The sequence below is a fragment of the Stegostoma tigrinum genome, chromosome 4, assembly GCF_030684315.1.
Source record: "Stegostoma tigrinum isolate sSteTig4 chromosome 4, sSteTig4.hap1, whole genome shotgun sequence".
NCBI lineage: Eukaryota > Metazoa > Chordata > Chondrichthyes > Orectolobiformes > Stegostomatidae > Stegostoma > Stegostoma tigrinum.
The window spans coordinates 18,601,587-18,624,775 of NC_081357.1; the positions used below are offsets into that span (position 1 = coordinate 18,601,587).

At 41.2% G+C, this 23,189-nt stretch overlaps 1 protein-coding gene and 1 non-coding gene across 2 annotated transcripts in view; both read left to right on the forward strand.

Moving 5' to 3' along the window:
• Window positions 1–3,565: 3,565 nt before the first annotated feature.
• The window catches only part of wdr43 (WD repeat domain 43), a 46,185-nt gene continuing 26,561 nt past the window's right edge, over window positions 3,566–23,189 (forward strand). The window contains exons 1-6 of the mRNA XM_048530511.2: window positions 3,566–3,793; window positions 11,301–11,435; window positions 12,854–12,975; window positions 15,996–16,116; window positions 18,958–19,097; window positions 22,437–22,539. Of these exons, the coding sequence (XP_048386468.2) occupies window positions 3,584–3,793; window positions 11,301–11,435; window positions 12,854–12,975; window positions 15,996–16,116; window positions 18,958–19,097; window positions 22,437–22,539 (831 nt within the window). The 5' untranslated portion in view covers window positions 3,566–3,583. The remainder of the gene's footprint in view (window positions 3,794–11,300; window positions 11,436–12,853; window positions 12,976–15,995; window positions 16,117–18,957; window positions 19,098–22,436; window positions 22,540–23,189) is intronic.
• On the forward strand, window positions 15,023–15,096 carry LOC125452997 (small nucleolar RNA SNORD53/SNORD92). Its single transcript, XR_007247662.1, has one exon. It is a non-coding gene; the product is annotated as a small nucleolar RNA SNORD53/SNORD92 (small nucleolar RNA).

A 23,189-nucleotide genomic window follows, 5' to 3' on the forward strand; every position in this document is an offset into this window, starting at 1 on the left:
ATTTTTATTAATTTTGTAACACATCAGTAACCCTATGTAATTCTCTCCCTGCACATATTTGGTGTTTACAGGATCAAGGCTTGCTTCTCTCTGTTTCAATAATATCAAAATTTATTTATTTTAGTTTTTCCAAGTATGTCCTCAACAATGTCTTTTGGGAGTCAAGTTCTCCACAGTTATAGCCCTGCTATAATAATTAACTATGATATATAAATAGCATTTACTGAAACCATATGCTAGCAGAATTATTATGTGTAGTTGCAACTTGTGTGTACCACCTGCAACTCTGGAAATAACTAATCATCCCTTCTTGCAAGGGGGCCAGGGTGGAGTTGAAGCATGTAAAAATAGGGAAGTCTAATCACAACTGCACAGGGCATTGGTAAGACAGCCCCTCGAGTTCTGTGTACAGTTTTGATCTCTTTATTTAAGGAGGGATAAGCTTGCATTAGAAGTAATTCAGAGAAAGGTCACCGGGTTGATTCCTGGGATGAAAATAGTGTCTTTTAACGAAAGAAAAAACAGTTTGGGCCTGTACAAATTGATGTTTAGTAGAATGTGATGCGATCTGACTGAAGTATAGAAAATTTTGAGGAGGCTTGATGCTGATCGTCCTTCAGGATGGATCTTCAACTGGTGGACAAAGTTTAAAATTAAGGCACCTCCTATTTAAAACAGAGATGAGGAGGAATTTCTTCCATGTAAAGCCGAGAGCTGCTGTATTTTGGAATTCTGTTGCCCAGAGAGCAGTGATGGTTGAGTACTTGAATATATTAAAGACTGAGCTTGAAGACTTTTGACCTATAAGGGAGTATATAGTTATATGGGGTGGCAGGAAACTAGAGTTAAGGTCACAAGCAGATCAGCCACAATCAGTACGATTGGCTGGGCAATTTCAAAGAGCAAAATAGCTTACTCTTCCTCCTATTTCCGTAGCTCCTTGTCACATTCTCAGGATATCCTAAAATATGTTTCAATCAATTTTTGAAGTGCAACCATTATTAGGCACTGCACAATCCTACATTATCAAATGAATATTGTATTCATTCATTTAATGCCATTCACAAACTCAGGACATTGTACAATTGCTTATTTACATTGATTAACCTGCATCAGTAACCAGACAAACATTGTACAAAAACAAAGTTGCTGGAAAAGCTCAGCAGGTGCGGCTGAGTTTAACATTCTTATCCTTATTTTCAATACCTCCATTATGCCTATTCCGATCTTTGTCATCAGCTCCAGCCTTACAACCTTCCAAGATATCTATGTTCCTCTAATTCTTGCCTCTTGAGCATCACAGATTTTAACCACTCCCTCATGCCTTCAACTGTCTTGACCCTAAACTCTAGAATTTCATCCCTAAACTTTTATTTCCCTAACTTGCTTCTTAGGTTGTTTCTTAAAATTTATCTTGCTCACCAAACTTTTGGATCACCTGTCTTAATTTCTGTTTATAAGGCTTGTACTCAAATTTTGTTCTCTAACTCTCTGAGAAGCACTTGAAGGGGGTGGGTGGCATGGTGGCTCAGCGGTTAGCACTGCTGCATCACAGCACCAGGTAACCCAGGTTTACATCCACCCTCAGGTCCTGTGTGGAATTTGCATATTCTCCCTGTGTCTGTGAAGGTTTCCTCTAGGTACTCCAGCTTCCTCCCACAGTTCAAAGATGAGCAGGCTAGGTGGATGCTAAATTGCCCATAGTGTTTAGAGGTGACTAGATGAGGTGGGTCAAAGGGGGATGCATCTGGGTGAGATGCTCTGAGGATCAGCGTGGACGTGTTGAGCTGAAGGGCCATGTTGGTAAATTGTAGGGATACTATGAAAAATATCATACTATGTTAAAGTCTCTACATAAAAGTAGGGGATTGCTTTTGGTTGTCTGAAAGCATGTTACAGCTAATGAACAACTTTAGAAATAAAGTCACCAAGAAATGTAGGAAACAACTAGGTGATTGGCTTTGAGAGGTATTGGTTGAAATTGAATTATTAGCAAGAACATCAGAAGAACTCTTGCTTAAAAGGTAATGACATCTTTTGCATGTGGTTGAAAGCTACCTCATTTTCCTCCTAATATTTTAGCTGAACAATTAGCTTGAAAAATGTAAAATCCCTTGCTATTTCCTGAATTGGTGAGTTATAGCATTCTTGTCCCTGAATCAGACCTATTCTGATGGTTGAGAACAAATATTCAAGACTGACAGTCTTGTGGAGTGTCACACTATACTTATGAATGAATTATAAAACTAAGATACTGTCTGACTCTTAAGCAGATGTAAAAGATGCTTTTGAAGAAAAGCAGGAAGCTATCTTTAAATCTAGCCAATATTTGTCACTCAATCAATCAGCATCACAAAAACAGACTAGCTATTACTTATTACATTGCTGTTAGTAAGTAAGCATCTGTTCCCTTTTGTTGAAGAGTCAGAACAATGGGACACATTTTTTAAGTGAACCGCAGGAGGGTTAGAGGGGATTTGAAGAATATTTTGGGTGGCACAGTGGCTCAGTGGTTAGCACTGCAGCCCCATAGCACCAGCGACCCGCGTTTGATTCCAATCTCGGGTGACCGTCTGTGTGGAGTTTGCACATTCTCCCCGTGTCTGTGTGGGTTTGCTCCAGTTTCCTCCCACAGTCCAAAGATGTGCAGGCTAGGTGGATCAGCCATGCTAAATTGCCCGTAGTGTTCGGGGTGTGTGGGTTATAAGGGGATGGGTCTGGGTGGGATGCTTCAAGGGGCAGTGTGGACTTGTTGGGCTGAAGGGCCTGTTTCCTCACTTGTAGGGAATCTAATTTTTTTTTGTCTAGAGGTTGCTAGGTGTGGGAAATGCACTGCCTAGGAAGATAGTAGATGTGAGTAAGCTCACAGCCTTTAAAAAGTACTTCGATGAAAACTTGAAGTGTCATAACATTCAAGGCTATGGACCTGATGCAGGAAAGTGGGACTGATGTAGGTGGTTTTGGCATTGACTTGATGAGCCAAAGGGCTTCATCTGTATGTGTGATTCTAAAGTCTGACTCTCTCATGACAGAGACAGAACTGAAGGTAGATTAACCTGACAGTCACCACATCTCAAGCATGGAGAGGTCTTCACAATAACGTCAGCTAGTAAGGGAGTTGAACTCACCCTGTGGGTATCCCTTTGTATGTTCAGCCAATAGAGCTCAGCAAGAAATAATGGGAACTGCAGATGCTGGAGAATCCAAGATAACAAGTGTGAAGCTGGATGAACACAGCAAGCCAAGCAGCATCTCAGGAGCACAGGAGCTAAGCAAGCCTTTATGTGATTCTGCAAGACCTCGCTGCACCGAAACTGGTTATTGTGGTATTCCATTGAATGTAAAGTGCTTTCAAAAGAAATATATGTCACTGAATTTTGTCTTGTCTTCATGAATCGAAAGTAGGAATGCTATAAACTTGGCTAGATGATTATAGTAGATATTATTTGCAATGTATATTGACGATACAGGCGAGTCTATTTGTAAGGGCTTCTTTCTGGTGATTGACAGACGCTGCAGCTCCACCCCCTTCCCGGGCTGCTCCGCGCGTGTGCACTCTCTCCCACGTGTGCAGGGGATCAGCATGGCGGCGGTTGCTGAAGGCGTGGAGCGTTGCTGCTGCTGCGCCTTTTCCCCGGGGCCAGCCCAGTGCTTGGCGGCGGCCGCAGCGGACGGTCGGATTAGGGTGTGGAACACGCAGAGCGGCAGCCTTCGGCACGAGTACGTGCCTTCCTCGCATCTCAGCGCCACTTGCAGCTGCTTGTCGTGGGCTCCCCCGCGGCGACTCCGTCAGGTGAGTGGTAGGCTCGGGCTGAGGCCTAAGGCCTGGTCAACAGCAGACTTGGAGCGAGGAGGAGGAGAGGCAGGGAGGGTGGGAGTGATGGTGCTGAGGGGCACGGCCAGGGTGCCAGGCTCCGGCTGCGGCCTAGTTAGCAACAGGCGGGGTGCCAGAAGAGGCCTCGGAGAGTGTTCCCTGCTCCATCCTTCCTCCATGTGGTTCCCCATGGGCCTGCCCTGTCTCACCCATGTGAGAGGCTTCCGAATCTAGGAAAGAGACCACTACACTTTTATGTTTACTTCCCCCTCCTGTTAGCTCGACCGCTCGAAAATAATTCGGTCCTGGTTGTATTGTTCAGCCAGCTTCGCACTTTATCCTGGTTGTAAAAGTTGTTTCCTGGAGTTAAACAGCAATTCGGGTCCTTTCTTTCCATTTTGCCTCGTTTCTAAAAGTTTTACTTTTAGGTGGACTTGTCTACAGTCTGGTGATTATTCAGAGGAAGCGGGCAGGGTCCGATTGCCCTCGGCTTTTCTGGAAATGAACCACTTGAAAGTTTCTCGTGGCCGGTAGAGTGAATCCAAGGAAAGCCTTGAGATTACGTTTTTAAAAAAAGAGAACCGGGTGGAAAGTTTGACATTTGTCATCTGAACTCGTGTGCTAACGAACTAGCTTCAGATTTGAGAGATGAAGCTCGGCAAAGCATCAGAATGTAAAGTAAATGCTTTAAATTTCTAGCGATTCTAGTCGTATATAGGTGTGAATTCCAGCTTCTGTCCACTTATAAGAAAAACCTGAGCTGGGATTTTCATTGATTTCCATGAGCTGTTAATTTAGCTTTAAAGCTGAAACAGTATTAGTGAAAGTACAAGAGCAGAAACCCGAAATAAAATCTGAATGCTGAAAATACTGAACGTGTTTGGCAACACCCAAGGATACAGCAATAGCCACTGTTCTAAATCACTTGCCTTTTCTCAGAATTAAAAATGCTGGCCCCTGAGCTCAGTTTCTGGCCCCTTGCAGTCGTCTTCACCGTGCTGTCAAGTTGCACATCAATAAGATTCGCATCTGCAGAACATGGAACCAGTAGTAGTCCATCCAGCTCCTTGACTGTACTCAGCCATTATAGACTATGACTGATGATCATCTTCGACACCATATTTCTAGACTATCCCCATGTCTTTTGCCATTTGTATCTACAAGTATTGTGATCTGTTTTGGATATAACGTACAAGTAGCAAAGCTTCATGTGATAGAATGAAATTGAACATTGTTCCATTTGGTCTAATGGTTGCCACAAAAAAAGTTTTGGCACCATCATTTGACAAGATCCCTCATGGTAGGCTGGTCCAGAATATTGAGCCACATGGGATTCATGCTGATTTGGTAAGTTGGATACCAAATCAACTTGTTCATAGAAGACAGAGGGTATTTGTAGTGGGATATTTCTCTGACTGGAGATGTCTGACCAGTGATGTTTAGCAAGGATCAGTGCTGGGGCTTCTGTTAGTGACTTGTACATAAATATGTATGGTGAAAATGTAGGTGGTCTGAGTGGTACACTTACGGATGACATGAAATTTGCCAGAGTTGTGAGTGTGAGGATATTGTCAAAGGATCCAGCAGGATATAGATCAGTTAGAAAGTTGCGTAGAGAGAGGAGAAGGAGTTTAACCTGGATGTGTGAAGTGATGCATTTTGTCAGGTCAAATGTAAGAGGAAAGCATTCTGTAAATGGCAGGACACATTGGAGCATTGATATATAGTGGGATCTTGGGTGCAAGTCCATAGCCCCCTGAAAGTGACACTGCAAATGGGAGAAGGCAATAAAGACTTTTGGCATGCTTGCCTTCATTGGTTAGGGCATGGAGTATAAAAGTCTGTATCAAACTTTAGTTCGGCCACATAATGAAGTATTGTGTCTAGTTCTGGTTGTCACTCTGTAGGACTGACGTGGAGGCTTAGGAGAGGGTGCAAAATAGGAGCATCTGGAGAAAACGCACAGACATGGCAAATGTGTGCAAACTCCACACACAGTCGCCCAAGGCTGGAATCGAACCCAGCCCTTGATACTGTGAGGCAGTAGTGCTAACCATAGAGTGACTGTGCTGCCCCCTGTGTAAGGGTAGATAGTCAAGTCAGTAATTTTCCCAGCATGGAAATGTGAAGTTCTTGGGGAGTGGCAGAGGTTAAAGGTGAGGTAAGGAAAGTTTAAAGGAAATTTGCTAGGCAGGCTTTTTACAAAAGAGGAGCTGTGTGCTGAAATGCATTACCAGGGGAGGTGGAAGAAACAGATATGAGAGCAATGCTTGAACAGGCAGGAAGTAGGGAGATGTGGACCACCTGCAGGCAGATTAGGTTAGTTTTGAGTGGCATCGTGGACAGTGCAGACATGCTGGGCAGAAGGGCCTGTTCCTGTGCTGTACTGTTTTATGTATCGTGATATTTTATCTGGGAAATTAGTTTTAGGTAACCAACAGCCAAACACACTGATCTTCTGAACAAGAAACAAGAAAGAGTTGGCCTCTTGGCCCTTGAAGCCTGCTACGCTATTCAATAAGATCATGGCTCTACGCTCCTGCATATTCCCAACACTCGTTTCATTCCTTGCTACTCAATCTATCTAGCCCATTGTCTTAAAAATATTTAAAATTGTACATCCGTTGCCTTCTGAAGAAGGGAAATCCGAAGATGCAACCTTTAGAGAAGAAAATGTTTCGTCATCTGTTTTAAATGGACACTTGCTTTATTTTTAAACTGTAATGCTAGTTCTGGGCCCTCCCTCAAAGGAACTTAGAGTTATATAGTGGTACAGCATGGAAACAGATCTTTTGATCCAACTGGTCCATGCTGACCATAATTATTAAATTAATCTAGTCCCATTTGCCTGCATTTAGCCTCCTAAACCCTTCCTATTTGTGTACCCATCCAGATGCCTTTGAAATGATGTAATTGTACCAACTTTCACCACTTCCTCTGGTTGCTCATTCCATACATGAGCCACCCTTTGTGTGAAAAAGTTGCCCCTTAAGTCCCTTTTAAATCTTTCCCCTCTCACATTTACAGTAGGCCCTCTAGTTTTGGACTCTGCTACCTGGGGGAAAAGACCTTGGTTATTCACCTTGTGCCCCTCATGATTTTACAAACCTCTATAAGGTCACTCCTCAGCCTCTGATACTCTGTTCAGCCTCTCCCTATAGCTCAAACACCTCCAACCCTGACAACATTCCTGTAAATCTTTTCTGAACTCTTTCACATAGGGCGTCACGGTGGCTCAGTGCATGACACTGCTGCCTTACAGCATCAGGGACCCAGGTTCGATTCCAAGCCGGGCGACTGTGTGGACGTTGCACGTTCTTTCTGTGTTTGCATGTGTTTCCTCTGGGTGCTCTGGTTTTCTCCCACAATCCAAGGGTTGGCCATGCTAAATTGCCCAGAGTGTCCATGGTGGAAAATGTAGGCTTACCGGAAATGGGGTGGGTTTGGGTGGAAGTCTCTTCAGAGGGTTGGTGTGGACTTGGTGGGCCAAGTGGCCTGCTTCCACCCTGTAGGAATTCAATGAAAAACATCAAAAACATCTATCCTATCATAGGGAGACCAGAATTGAATGTAGCATTCCAACAGTGGCCTAACCAGTATCCTGTAGATCCGCAACATGACCTCCCAAATCCTTTACTCTCTGCACTGATCAATAAAGGCAAGCGTACCAAATGCCGCCTTCACTACTCTGTCTACCTGCAAGTCTGCTTTCACGGAGCTGTGAGCCTGCGCTCCAGAGTCTCTGTACAGCAACACTCCCCAGGACCTTACCATTAAGTGTGTAAGTCCTGTGCTGATATCCTTTAAATGTCCACTCGATCAAGACCACTCTTGCCTGACAATGGGAAACCCAACCATTGTAGTTGTTTCTTGCCCCATTTCCAGTTAGAACAAGCCACTGACTTTCTCTCAATTGATTGAGAGAGTCTGCAAATTGATACGTTCCTCGCAACCTAATTTTCAAAGAGGCAATGTCTGCAAATCTAAGTGAAGTGGTTTATTATGCTGGAAAATAGCTTATATTTTGTACATAATGCACTGACACGGTTGGCTCATTTAGCAATTGGATGACAAAATTGAACCAATCCAACAAAATATCAAAAAGTACAATGTTATTATCCTGCTTTGGGGATCTTTTTAAGTAGATGCCAGTTTGAACCAAATTTGCAAGTTGACTACAAATTACAAGGTGATGTTACTGGTACAGAAGCTAAATACAGTGAATGCTGGAAACTAGACCTAACAGTTAAACACTGGGACTACTCTCCAGGCCATGCGGCATGTTGGAGGGAGAATGTTACAGTTTCAGGTCGATGACCTTTCATCAGATCTCTGAACCCTGAGTTTTGATGGAAGGTCACAACCTGGAATGTTAACTTTGTTTCTCCCTTCACAGATGCTGCTAGATTTTTGATAGTAACGAAATTGGGAGCTGTGAAGTCGCATGACTAAATTTAGCAGTATCACTTGGTCAATGTGGTGTCCTAATTTTATTCATTCACGGATTAGGACATCACTGGCTAGGCAGCATTTAAAGTCATCCATATTGCTGTGGATCTGGAGTCACATGTAGGCCAGACCAGTCAAGGATGACAGTTTCCTTCCTTAAACGGCAGTAGTGAAGCAAATAGGTTTTTCTGACAGTCGACAATGGATTCGTGGTCATCATTAGATTCTTAATTCGAAATATTCATTGACTTCAAATTCCACCGAAGCCAGGTCCCCAGAGTTTTAGATAATAAAATGTGAAGCTGGATGAACACAGCAGGCCAAGCAGCATCTCAGGAGCACAAAAGCTGATATTTCGGGCCTAGACCCTTCATCAGAGAGGTTTAACCCCAGAGCTATAACCAGGTCTCTGGATTAACAATCCAGCAATAATACCACGAGCGCATTGCCTCCCCAATTGAACATTCCCATTACAGAAACACAGAAAATAGCAACAAGCTTTTAGGCCATTCAGCCTGCTCTGCCATTAAATATGATCATGGTTGATCATCCAACTCGGCACTCTGCTCCCATTTTCTTGCCTTGCCCCTTTTTTCGTCACCTCAGTCTTAAATGGCCTGATTATTGAAAATCTGTGACCTGTGCTACGGGACTCACTGGTCATTGGGAGCTTCCAATCTAAGTTAACTTTCATTTGTGGGGTTTTACATCAAATAAACCTCCTTATAATGACATCCATGAAGTTTAGGCTGACCGGATCCACGTTTTGTGTGAATTGTTCTTAAAAACTGGGAATATAATGTTTCAGGCTCAGCATAACTGAGGTTTTTCAATCAGTCGTGTGCATCTAAAGGGCTTCTTTGCCTTTCCATTCTTGCTGTTGACTTTGCTTTGTGAGCAGCTTTGGTTGTCCGTATCTGTTGAGGGAGTGCAGCGAAGGCTTCAGATTGATTCCTGGGGTGGCAGGACTGCCTTATGAGGAGAGGTTGAGTCGATTAAGATTGTATTTGACATTTAAGAGAATGAGGGGGGGAAATCTTAGAAACCTATAAAATTCAAACAGGACGTGATGCAAGAAGGATGTTCTCACTGGTTCTAGGTTCCCCACCAAAGGGGTAAACCTTAAAAGACTGAGATGAGAAATTTCTTCACCTAGAGAGGTGTGAGCCTGTGGAATTCACTACCACCAAAAGTGGTTGCAGCCGAAACGTTATGTTTTCATAAAGGAGGTAGGTGTAGGTCATGGAGTGTCACGGTGGGCCAGTGGTTAGCACTGCTGCATCACAGTGCCAAAGACTTGGATTTGATTCCACGCTTAGGCGACAGTCCGTGGAGTTTGCACATTCTTCCTGCGTCTGCTTAGGTTGATGCCAGGTGCCCTGGTTTCTTCTCATGGTCAAAAGATGTGCAAGCTATGTGGATTGGCCATGTTAAATTGCCCATAGCATTGAGGGATGGGTCTCAGTGGGATGTGTGGGAAGACAGTTAGTGTGGACTTGATGGGCCAAAGGGCCTGTTTTGACAATATGAGAATTCTATGTAGCTCCTGTGACTAATGGAATCAAGTGATATCAGGGGAAGGCGAGATTAGGGCATTGAGCTTAATTATTAGCCATGACCTTATTGAATGGCAGAACAGGCTCATGGGGTTGAATGGCCTGCTCGTCCTCCTTTTCCTGTTTAATTCATTGGCGCTATTCGAACCCTGCTGGCCACAAACCACTGCCAGCTACCTTTGTTTAATTTGATCATTTTTGTATTTTAAATTTGAATGATGCAGATGAGTAGTTTTGAAGTAACAGCTGACCGGAAGTGTATTTCACCAGAAAGTAATGATGGCTTTGTTTTAAAAAAATCGTATTCTGTTTACCACATCCTCCCTCTCTTCACATGTTTTTTCTGATTAATTCTCTCATTTTAAAGGTAATGCACTCAGCAGGGGCGTATGTACATTCTATTAGGTGGGTTCTTTAATTCTTCGGTAACTGTATAACATACATTTAGTGTAGAATCTTAGAAATACCTTTATTTACAAGTCTCTAAATCTTTGCGTTTAGCTTTTTGATTATTCCTAAATAGCTTTTGTTTTTAAGTTATTCCAAAAGTGACATTTTTCCCTCCGGAAATCTGCCTCTCTGGAGACATAGGAGCAATGAATACTTAGAACGATATTATTATAACCTAATGTTTATGGTTTTTGGAACATGGGAGAATGTCCATGAAAACTTTGGGATAGTTGAATACATTGGGAATAAGCTTGGATAATTTTAGCAACTAATAACAGACTAGACATATTATATACATGAGATTAGACAATCTTAGTGTCTGGTCCAAGTATTAGGCCATGGTTAGCAAGTGTGAGTTAATCAGAATTTGATTATTGCTGAAAAGAGGCATGTTGCAGGAGGACTGTAAATTATGAAGTAGGGTCTGAGTTGCATATTGGTTCTGACTATCCTCTGAGTGTTCCTAAATGTCAGAATGAAACAACCACATTTGTTTAGTCTGTAGTTTGACTTCAGTCCACACCTCTTTGACTTCGTTGAAAGTGATACTAGCTATCAATAGAATGAGTATCTGCTGTATTAAAACTAACAGCTGGAAAAACCTATTGGGCTTGTTAGTTTCTTGCTATCCCAACAGGACTTGAGTATGTTTGGAAAAGATGGTGAGAAAATTAATTACAATAAATGGAAATATCCAATGTTTGTGCCGTTCACTCCAAAAATAAAATTCTCTATCTTGGTCCTTTGTACCATATTTCCTCTGTTCTACCTCAGCAGGAAGGTGTGCATGTCTCGAAGTTACTGAAAATTCTTTTTTAGCTTGCGGTTTGTAGTTCTTCGGTCATCTTCGTTTTTAATGAATGTTAGAAACTTCCAAAATGATTGTAGGGTTACAATCACTAAAGGCTTTGGGTTCTGTCTAGAATTGGGAAAACAAGGACTTTAATGTTATATTATTCATTGACTTTAATAGTACCCATTTAAAAAAAACACAAAGGAGTACCAAATTTGTTCTATCTTCATTTTTCCAGGAAGGTCCTCAGAAGAAAAAGAGGCGATCAGAAGATGAGAAAGGTTTGGAAGAATTAGACCTGTTGGCTATCGGTACAGCGGTTGGTAACATCTTGTTATACAGCATAGTAAAGGGAGAACTACGGAGTAAACTGGTAAGATATTGGCTTTTCGTGTTGCATTGGGTGGAGTGATAGTAAATCCTGAATTATATAAGCGTGTGTGTGTATATATCAACAAAGATGCGTTCTTCAATTGAGAGTAATAGCGAGAATGGAATGAATGTTTTATCTGCGAGGGGAGAGAAAAATGAGTGGAGGTAGGAAGCAATGAATTCTGAGGGGCAGGAACAGGTGGAAACAATGGACCTGCCTGATCAGCACTGTTTGTGAATTTTGAGGAGAAAGTAGAAGTAGGATGTTTGGCACTGGGTCACTGAGGTGGGAGCCTGTTGCAGGGAGATGCCCACGTGAGAGGAAGTTGGTGACATCTGTAGATACAAAGACCTGATACTCTGGTGGGAGCATGGTTTGGGGAGACAGGAGTGTCTGAGCAATGGCCCTCACGCCTCACAATTTAGTGGTTAGTACGACACGCAACAGCACCATCCTTATTGGCGGGCTTGATGAAAACAATCAGGATTGGATTTGACGGCACGGAAAGCAACCAGTTCAGCGAGCAATGGGTTTGGATGGGAAGGGGAGGACAGAGAAATTGGGGCAACCCGTGTCATGCGCAGAGTTCTCACTGAGCAGGTTGGGTGCAGATAAAAGGCCAGAAGGACTGTCCAGGCAGAGGGAAGAATGTTGGAGGTGAGTGTAGGCATCTGTGAAATGTGGAGAGGACCTCTGCCCAAAGAAATGGGTGCAGAGGCAATGGAAGAAGGGTTTGTCGTTTTATGCCCGAAGTTCATTGATACTGGAGGTGCAGAGGGATAAAACTAATATTTTTACTGGGTGTGGAACCATCGGCATCAGAGAGCAGAAGGTCACAAAGTAAATACCTGATAAGTAGTAGGGTCAGGAGAAAGGATGAAGTCAGAGGGAAGGGGAGTGGAGCACGGTTCTAGAGGAGTATGGGTCCCTCTTGAGTTTCCAGCTTGTCGTTCTCCTTGATGTTCTTGAAAACTTAAGGATACCTAATGTAAGTTCTTGTAGTGGGAATTATCAATAAAACTACTGTGTAAAGTTTATTTTCCTTGAACCAAACTAGGATTTCTGTATCATTTTAAATTAGGTAGTATTGTCAAATGAACAGAATTGAGACATCTTGGCTCTTCATGTTCATACTCTGAATTAAGTCTGTCATGTGGATACTGTTTGCAGATTTTGCCTATCCATAGTGAGTTGATGTATTTTGCAGGCTCCCTTTGCATAAGATAGGACTGGTGACCCATACTTTCAAACTTGAGGAAATTTATATATTTTTTTGAAAGCTGGTCTTACCGTGCAAGAAATATGATGACTCTTGTTTAAAATCTTCGTTAGTTCCAAGCCATCTCAAACGTAATTCCTAATCTGAAATTTTGTTCAATTGTGTTTGTTTTCTGAACTTAGTCTTTTTGTCCTTTCAGGGTGGTGGACATGACAGTAAAGTAAATTGTGTGCGGTGGCATCCAGAAAATGAATGTCTCTATAGCTGTTCAGATGACAAGCACATAGTGGAATGGAGCATACCGACAGGAAAAGTAAAATGGTTAGTATGGAAGTTCATGGGCTGTAAAGCTTTTGCTTCTCATACATCTCTCTTGCCACAACCAACCACCGTCCTCTTGTATTTTTCTTTTCTATTTCTATCCCAAAGGAAGGTAAAATTACCTTTTGCCTCTTCACAGTGAGTTGAGAAGATCTAATAGGCTGGCCCGTTGACGTTCAATGGTTTCTACTCAGTTGATTCCCACATAACTGGAATGCTCTACTGCCACAAGTGCTCATTTTGGCATTTTAACACCATGGATGCATTTTTTGCAATGTGCAATGGTAGAATACTCAGCAATGAATATCCAGTTTTGAAAGCTAGTGCCATATTTTCAGAGTCTGCTGGCGCACTGCATGAATTTCATTGACAAATCACACTTTAAACAGAAATAAATATTATCCTCAGGAAACAAGCCTTAATCTTTATTTTTTATGTTGCCTGTTATTCTGTGAAGAAAATGCATTAATAAACTGAGATTTTAATAATATAGAAATGAGTAAACGTCTGATCTGTAGGTGTATATAATTTAAACTTTAATTTTCAGAACTGAATTAAGTTGAAATACTAAGCAATCAGTACTTGTATACTTGATAACAAAGTGTGGAGCTGGATGAACACAGCAGGCCAAGCAGCATCTCGGGAGCATAAAAGCTGACGTTTTGGGCCTAGACCCTTCATCAGAGACCATTTATTCTGTTTGTTCCATTTTCTAGCATTCATAAAGAAAATATTGATATTTGTCTATTGGAACAAAAATGAGTGACCTTACACTAAACGTTATGTCACAGCTTTTCCTAATTACTTATCCCATCTGTGCTCTCATTCTTACTGTTTATAACTGTCAGTTTTATAACCTTCTAATTTAGGTGTTCCATTTTCTAAGTCCCTGACATATGTGGTGAAGAGCTGGAGTCTCAGAATGAATGTTCAGGAATGCCGTTTTGCACAATGTGGCAGTTCGTGATCGAGTTAGATAAGTTCACAGTCATAATCAAAACTTAACATAGCTATGAGGAAAGGTTGAAAAGACTAGGATTTTTCATTGGAAACATTGCTGAGAGGGGACCTGATAGAGATCTACAAAATTGAGTGGCACGGATAGGGTGGATAGTCAGACTTTTTCCTAGGGTTGAAGTTTCAATTACAGGGGATCACAGGTTCAAGGTGAAATGGGGAAAGTTTAAGGGAGATGTGCAAGGGAAGCTTTTCCACGCACAGTAGTAGGAGCCTGGAACACACTACCAGATGATGTGGTGGAAGCAGGCACATTGGTGACATTGAAGAGGCACTTGGATGGTTACGTGAAAAGGGAGGGAATATGGACCCAATAAGGGCAGGAGGTATTTTAGTTTAGTTAGGGCATGATGATCGCCACAGTTTAGAGTGCCAAAGGATCTGTTCCTCTGTTGTACTTCTCTCTCAAAAAGCTATGTGTTGCTTGTTTCTATGAAGCATGAGATTGATTAGTTAATATAAGCAAACTCCTCTGTGTTTTGAATGATGCACATTTGTGTGCATCTCTAATTTTGAGATGTTGAAAAGAACCCGGGAATCATTATTTATCACTTTGATACTTTGATTTATCATTTACTCACTCAACATTATTTGTGCCATGTGATATTTTAACATGTTTAACTTGGTGTCACATGGCCAAGGAAAACTTTAGAATAATTTCACCTTCGAATAAAAGATAGATGAGATTGTGCTATGTTAGAGGGGTTACAATGCAACTGGATGCTTTTAATATCAATATATACTGTTGGATGAGTTTTGTTACACAGATTTATATTTCGAAGTAGGATAGAATTGGTGACAGTTGAAAGGACTTAGTTGTGAAGGGCCATTTGTTAAAGAAATGTACCATCTTACTCAGATTTTTGAGCAAGGTCCACCACTGTTGAATTAGATTAGACTGTGGCAGTTCTTTCATTTCACCTGCACAGACTTTCCAAAAAGGTGTGAGTGTGGTTTTTGGAAATCAATATCTGTGCTCTTTACTTGAGCACAATTAACTCATTGTGCCAGAGCAGGGATTCCGTAAGTCTTGCTGTGATGATTTGTTAAGGTTTCGCTATATTGCTGACAAATATGACGATACATCCTTGGCTGTCTGAGCATGCTGGCTAATCCCTAGGTTTGCTTTGGTAATGATTTGACATTTAGGTTTAATTTAAAACTGAGATGGTAACTTTATACACAGCCATCACATTATATGTATCTTCCAAAATATGTCTATCCTGCTGTGTCCAAAATATTAAGCTCTCTTTCGCCCTTCAGTGTTATACTCTCTTCTTAATATGCAGTAAATAAGTAAATATATCGGTATCGCAATTTTGCCTGTATTCACCCTTGGTTGCAGGGAATTCTCAATCCAAAAGGACTCTAGGCCATTTACACATGACTATGATGGTTCTGTTTCTCAGCAAACTCAATTATGTAGGCTCTTAAGTAAAAAATGTTCCCTTACGTGAGATGCCTAGGGTTGTTTCCATGTGTTGAACCTGATGAGTCTAAACCTTTAGAAATGGTTGGTGTGGAGGGAAAGAAATCAGCATAATTAGAGTGACTACATAACAGAAATTTGCAAAAAATTGTAATAAAATGAGGCCCTTGTTCGGAATTTCTGTGCTCTGTGTGCAGATCTTGGCTTCAAATTGGGATAAGAAAGTCGCTGGTTTCGTGACATTATATGAGACTTCTGAACAGCTGTATTGCAGGAACTGCTTCATCCAAGGAACAGGACAAAAATTCAGGTTAAAGTTTTTCTGGGCATTTGCTCAGAAAATAAGAATGCTGGAATAATTGTACAAATTTATTTAAAATCAACCACAATTCAGTCAATAGTGAGTGAACATCAGAGGCTAACTGCAGTAGGTCTACCTCCTCTGTCATCTCATGTGACCCTCAGCTAAAAATTAAGTTGAAACATTGATAAACAGCCAATGTTACGATGTTTCCAGAGCTCTACATTGGATTCGAGTTTTATGCTGTAAATCTGTCTTACTCCCCCTCAACAGCAAATGGAAAGCCGAGAAAGGCAGCATCAGTTGTCTTTGTCTCAGCCCAGATGGAAAGATGTTGCTATCAGCGGGCCGTGGCATCAAACTCTGGGATCTGGAGACCAAAGAAGTATACAGAGTGAGTACTTAAGTTCTGAGAGAATGTACTGTGCCGTGCTGGCAGCTTTGAGTTATAATTTGTATGTACCATGGGTTTCTGTTTTGGAAACACATTTTTTATCGAGGTAGAATGACCTAACTTCTCTCTTTCCATGTTTTTTTCACTCAAATAATCATTGTGATGTGTCTGAGCATTTATTGTGCATGTCTCGTAGCCTTTGAGATGGTGATCGTGAGCTGCTGCCTTGAAACACTAGTGTGTTTGGTGTAGTCACACTCCCTGTTTCGGGGTGGGATATGAGAGAATGAGAAATTGTGGGAATGGGGGTGGTTCCAACGTTTGGATGTAACAACTGAGAGAATGGGGCAATATATTTCCAAGTCAGAACGTGGGTGGCTTGGAGTGCAACTCTAAGGTGGTGGTGTTCCCGTGTAACTGTTGGCCATATCCTCTGGATGGCAGTGGTCATGGATTTGGAGGCGCTGTCTTGAGGAACTTTGCATTTTTGTAGTTATTGTAGATAATACACAGCTGCTACAGACTGTTGGTGGTGCTGTGAATGGAAGCTTGTGGATGTGGTCCCACTCAAGTGGACTGCTTTGTCCTGGATAATGTCAAGCTTATTCAGTGTTTTGAGGCCTGATGAATCCAGGCAAGTCGGAAGTATGCATTATCCTGAACGGTTGACTGCTTGTAGATGATACGTGGACTTTGAGTCAGGCAGTGAGTTACTCGCTTCAGGACCCCCAGCCTCTGGCTTGCTGTTCTAGCTGCACTTTTTACGTAGCTCGTCCACTTTAGTTTTCTGGTTGGTGGTAACTCCGTTGCATGCACAGTGGGGAAACTCAGCATTAGTATTGCGGTCAAATATCAAGGAGCAATGATATTCTCCTGTTGGAGATGGTCATCGCTTAACGCTTGTGTGGCAGATGGTTTTTCCCTAGGGTGGGGGAGTTCAAAACTCAGGGGCATATTTTTAAGGTGAGAGGAGAAAGCTTTAGATAGGACATGAGGGGCAACTTTTTACAGTGATTGGTGTGTAGAATGAACTGCCAGAGAAAGTGCTGGATGCGGGAACAGTTACAATGTCTTAAAGACATTTATACAAGTTCATGAATAGGAAAGGTTTGGAGGGATATGGGCCAAGCGTGGTCAATTGGGGCTAGTTTAATTTGGGCACATGGTCGGCATGGACTGTTTGGACCGAAGGGTCTGTTTCCTTACTGTATCACACTAACAAGTTTATATTTGTGTGTGTGTGTGTGTGTGTTTTCCCTACATTGTGGAAACAAGCCCTTCGGCCCAACAAGTCCACACCACCCCTTGAAGCTTCCCATCCAGACCCATCTCTCCTCTACCCCCCCCCCCCCCCACACACACACACACACACACACACACACACACACACACACACACACACACACACACACACACACACACACACACACACACACACACACCCCTGAACACTATAGGCAATTTAGCATGGCCAATCCACCTAACCTGCACATCTTTGGACTGTGGGAGGAAACCACGCAGACACAGGGAGAATGTGCAAACTCCACACACAGTGGCCTGAGGCTGGAATCGAACCCGGGTCCCTGGTGCTGTGAGGCTGCAGTGCTAACCACTGAGCCACTGTGACAGAGTGAATTAGATAAAATTGTTTTCTGCAGTTGGAAAGGACACTAAGTCAGCGGGGTGCAGGACAGTGGAGAGGACAAACGTCAGACCAGCCATAATCGTATTCAATGATGCAGCAGACCCGAGGAGCCTAATACCCTTGTCCTGTTTCTATTTCATATGGTCTTAAGCTTCCTCCTAGCTATAGTGTCCATCTCTTCTACCATCTTTGCACAATCTAATACTTCGGTGATTTCTATAATTTGTTCAAAATTGCAGGCAGTAGTTCAACCTTGCTTCTACTATTGCTGGCTATGAAATCATTAATACTCAAAATGTCATACACTGCAGGACTACAGTGTTAATCCTCCCAGTAGTAAATTGACATTTAAGACATTCCTGGGCTGATTGCCTATCATTAATAGAAAACTGTATGAAGATTGGGTGAATCTCCTAGAATAGTGGCTGAAGAATTATGGAAATAGAAGTGCTTCTTCATTGGGTCTGGCATTATATGGATGAAATGACACAAATGTCCCAGAAATAGATTGACAGGTATTTGCATAAGGAATGGTAAAGTTCACGATAGTAATGGCATATACTTGATATAGTAGCCTTGGGCCAAATGTCCTTTAGCAAGAGATTTCAAGAGAATCGATTACAACTTTAAAAGGAAGTTTGCATGATGTAGTTCACTTTGTCATGAGTAACGTATCTGTAGCTTTAAAATGTGATTGTGCTTTGTCACAGGATCATTGGCCACTGGTTTGAACTGCTCAATCTTAATGTATCATTGGGTTTGGAAGTAACATTATGGTAGGTCAGTGCTGTGAAATGGCATATAACAAAGTCAGACTTGGCTTGCACTCATTGCAGTACTGCATTTCCCACCATTCAGTCTGCCATTATGCAAGTTATGAGGAAGGGTCATTGGGCCAAAATGTTAACTCTGATTTCTCTTCACAGATACTACCAGATCTGCTGAGCTTTTCCAGCAATTTCTGTTTTGTTTCTGATTTACAGCATCCATAGTTCTTTTCAGTTTTAATTTAACCATTAGAAAGTAGAACCAGCAACAGGTTCCTTATGGATTGAGAGCTGGCAACACAATTTGCATAGCTATTTTGTGAAATCTGATTGGTATAACATTTAAATTCCATAAACTCTCAAAATAAATAAGATGTGGTCTGCCTTTCTAGTGAGTATAATTAAACTTCAATGTTCTCTCCTCTGCAGAAATTTACTGGCCACGCAACAACAGTCTCCTCACTCGCGTTTGCCACAATACGACCACCTAGTGACAGTCAGCCATTTGATGGAATAACAGGCCTGTATTTCCTGTCTGGAGCTGTGCATGACCGAATCCTTAATGTTTGGTGAGACGTGTTTTTTTTTATATTCTTCAGCTCTTTCAATATGCTTGTTACCTAATATTCTGAAAATGTGTAGTATGACATAGTGAATGCCAGAGGTATTGAACCATCTGTTTTATTGGTCATTTTTTTGGCTGGAGACCTGTTAGTTTTACTGTGTTGAGAATTGCTCAGCATCTTATCCAATTAATTTGTTTCCAATTTAGAGTCAGGCTTACCTTGGAGTTAAATAAAGTGATCCACGGTTCGCAACTACCAGCAGTCACTGCTACCTCTCATTGGTAGTTTAATGAATGATATACCATTTGGCTAAATTGGAAAACGTTTTTGTCTGGATTAGCTTACCTCCTCCAGCCAAAACGCTTTAGTGTTTGACAAATTTATCATGTACCGGTTCGGATAGTATTAATTGGCCACAGTATTCGTTAATCAACATTTGCTGGATTGGAAAAATGAGGAAGTAAAGAGCTTTGTTTGAACTGGTCCCTAATACTTGATGTGTGTCTGTATTTTGTGGTTTGATTAAATATACCATATACACGTGAGCAATGATCAGTCTTGTAAAATATGACCCCTGACCTTTGGAGCAAAGAAAATCATACTTACCTCATGTACATCGTGTGTGGGTCAACCCTGGCTTTTGGTCAAAAAATAATTAAAATTCTTTATACTTGACATCTGCTTGCCCTGGAGCATGCCTACTTGATACAGTCATTGAAAACATAGCTGTTTAGTTCTTTTTGCTTGTGCATGTCAACACGTGATGCTGTAGAATTACATTAAGGCTGTCATCTCATCATTGTGTGCCACCTTTATCATTCAGCAATGTGGTATCAAGAAAGAATGGTAAGTAGATTAAAAGGCCCAGTTCAAACTTCAAAATGTTGAGACAACAGTGGAAACAAATAAATGTGCAGCAACTAATTCAAGGTATCTATGAAGGACATTAGACATTGGCGGAAACTCTACAAAGCTGAAGCATATGCCGAAGAATAAGTGCGCAAACCTAGAAAAGCCTGTTGTTAACTCTCTTGGAAGACAACAGTTGCAAAAGTATGTAAATGGAGTAAATAGACTTGTATTTCAGCAGTTAATCAAACATCAAAGTATTTGATACAGATTGACCTACATTTGCCAAGTGGTTGAACTTTATGAATTTTGACAGGTCTGACTGTTAAACTGAGCAAAGTTGGAAAAGCATGTCCATAAAGGCAGGCTGTGAAAATCTTGACTCTTGGTTCTGCTGTTTATGTATGTGTGATCAGACCAGTCAGTGGTGATGTTGAAAAGGGAAACTCTTCCAGAACACCAAATGAAGTTGTTGCCCACTTTTATAATTAAGGATGAAGAAATTAATATGGCTTGAAAATACAGATGCAGAAATTTAGGAGCTCCTGATCAGGAGGATTACACATTTTCTAGTTTACTGTATGGTAAAATCATAGTTTGTCAGTGATGTCGATGAAGCTAATTTGCAAAACAGTGGTATTGAAGTGATTTCTGGTAATTTAACCAGCTTTGTTTAACCATTGAATGTCTCTTCAAAGGTGACATGCGAGGGGAAAAAAAAGTTTAATCGCTGGATGATTGGAGGTAAAAAGACATTTGTCAAGGCAAGATGTAGGTTCTGACGTTTAGCAACACTGAAAATGGGTTGTAGAGATCTGGGATGTAATCAGAATGGAGATTATTGTCAAGTCATTCAAATATCCAATGCAGCTGATGGCACAGAAAATGATTATTTGTGAAATGATATGACTGTGAATACAGATGCATATTGTTTCCTATGGGATTTAAGCAGATTAGTCCATGCTATCGGCTTCTGAAGATGAGAGTAATTTTTAATATGCATTTGCTCATATCCTGCTACTAAGTTGCAGCAGTATGTGTTCTGTGAAAAATGAGCAAAATTGTATAAATTTGTACTCAAGGCTTTAAATTTATTAAAACAATCACATCAAAATCAAATGTACAATTAATTCTGTCTACGTGGAGATTATTTATAAACAAAAATGTAGTAGAAATGCTTTGGCTTTGCTTGCAATTCTTATGGGAAGGGGTTCTTAAAATCTTGTGTGGGAGTATTCCTTGTACTTTTAGAGATAATGGGTTTGCATCTATTCTGTTGGCCGCAAGTACATGGTCTCTGGCTATCACTAAGTCTTGATTAGTCAAGTTACCTTGCAGTATTAGATCCATTATCTCTATCTGTTATAGAACTGTATCTCAACTTGATATGACATTTGCTGCAATCCATGATATAGTACCACATGTTCTTTGAAGTGTGCAAAGTTACCATAGATGCTCATTGTTTTCCGCAAACATCCATGCGCTCATCCCTATGAAGGGACCTGAAAATTTACAATCGGACCGACCACGTCTGAATGTTTTAATTGCCAGTATGTACCCGTAGGAAATGATTGGAGTATGTGGATTCCATTATGAAAAGTTGTCTTGTAAGAAGTAGTTGTACACCTTCTAGGCCCTACATTGAAACCTGGTTGAATGGAAAGATGACAATCATTGTCCTAGTCCTGTATCTTAAGTGTTATAGATGGCCTAGAGGTTATGTTCTGAGATTTAATTTGGTGAATGTGGTAATGAATGAGTGAGCAGAAGAAAACATAATATAAAAGGTGGCTCAGTGGTTAGCATTGCTGCTTCACAGCACCATTGGGTGTGTAGCTGTCATGCCCTCAGGGGCCACTGTGGACTCAATGGGCCAAATGGCCTTTCTTCACATTGTAGGAATCCTGTGATGCTATGAAAAATGTTTGCCTTTTAGAGGAATCTGCACTCATTCACTTATTCCCTTCAGAACACCTGCCTGCCACTGCTAAGTAGTCTGTCCTAAGCATAATTTCAGTTGCTTCTGAGAATGTCTCCTACTTAGTTGATAATTCACCTAATCAATACAAATGGTCCTGCTAATACATTTAAGCTCCTGAGAATAAATTTTTCAGAACTTCCACCTCCTGATTGTCAACAAGGCTATGTCTCTAAAACTTCAGATTTTCTCATTGTCTAACTTCAAGAAAATCATGGAGAAACAGCAGGTTTGGCCGCATCTCTGGAGGGAGCAATGGCATTCACATTTCAAGTCCAAAGACGACTCTTCAGAACAGTATTTTCATTTGTGTTTTTATTTGACTACTAGCACGACTGCATTTTGCTTTTATTGAACATTTTTAAAGCAATAGTTTGCAGGGCCATAATTAATCTGGTTTCTGTAAAATACTGGTGTTATATTGCAATACTGGGAAATGTTTGGCTGAATCCTGTGACCTTCCTCCCTGAAATGTTTGAGGTGGACGTTTGGTAAATTACTGCTCTTCTCAACAGGCAGGTGCGATCAGATGGGAAGGATAAGAATGCCGTGCTGTCCTTCACAGTAACAGAGGAACCCATATATGTGGATCTGACCAGTTCAGGAGATCGAGAAGATGTAAGTGGAATACCTGTTTTGTTCTGGTGTTTTTAAATTTGTAATATTGGAAGCTACAAACTATTGAATCCATAAGGAGAGAGGAAAATAGTAAAAGACCCCTTCATTTTATAAGAAACATGCTACCTTTTTTGGCTGTGTAACATGCAGAATGAATTTTTTATGAACAATCTGTTTATGCTAAAGGTTTGCGTATAGTTCACTTTATAAATATATTGGCCTTGTAGGAATATATGGCATTCTTCAGGAAGAGGTAGTGATAGAAAACCTGTTCCTATCCTGGCAGCCACTTTCTGAACTCTCAGGCAGTCAATATTAATAGCATATAACAGCGTTCTCCATCCAATTATTCCGAAGACTTTATTCATCTGCTGTTATGTGCATGACTAAATGGTTATGCCAAGCTGTTGCCATTTTGTTGATTGACAGAAGCTGGATTGATTTGATATTTTGACCTTCTCATTTCTTGGTCTAAACACAAATGACCACTTATTACCTTCTGAAGACATCCTTAACCTACCAGATCCTTCCTTCCAATGACAAGTTTAAGTAAGGAGTATGTTGGAAGGCTCTCTACTTGCTTGGATGAGCGTAGCTGCAACAGTACTCAGTTTCCCACCAAAGACAAAGAGCCCACTGGTTAGGGTACT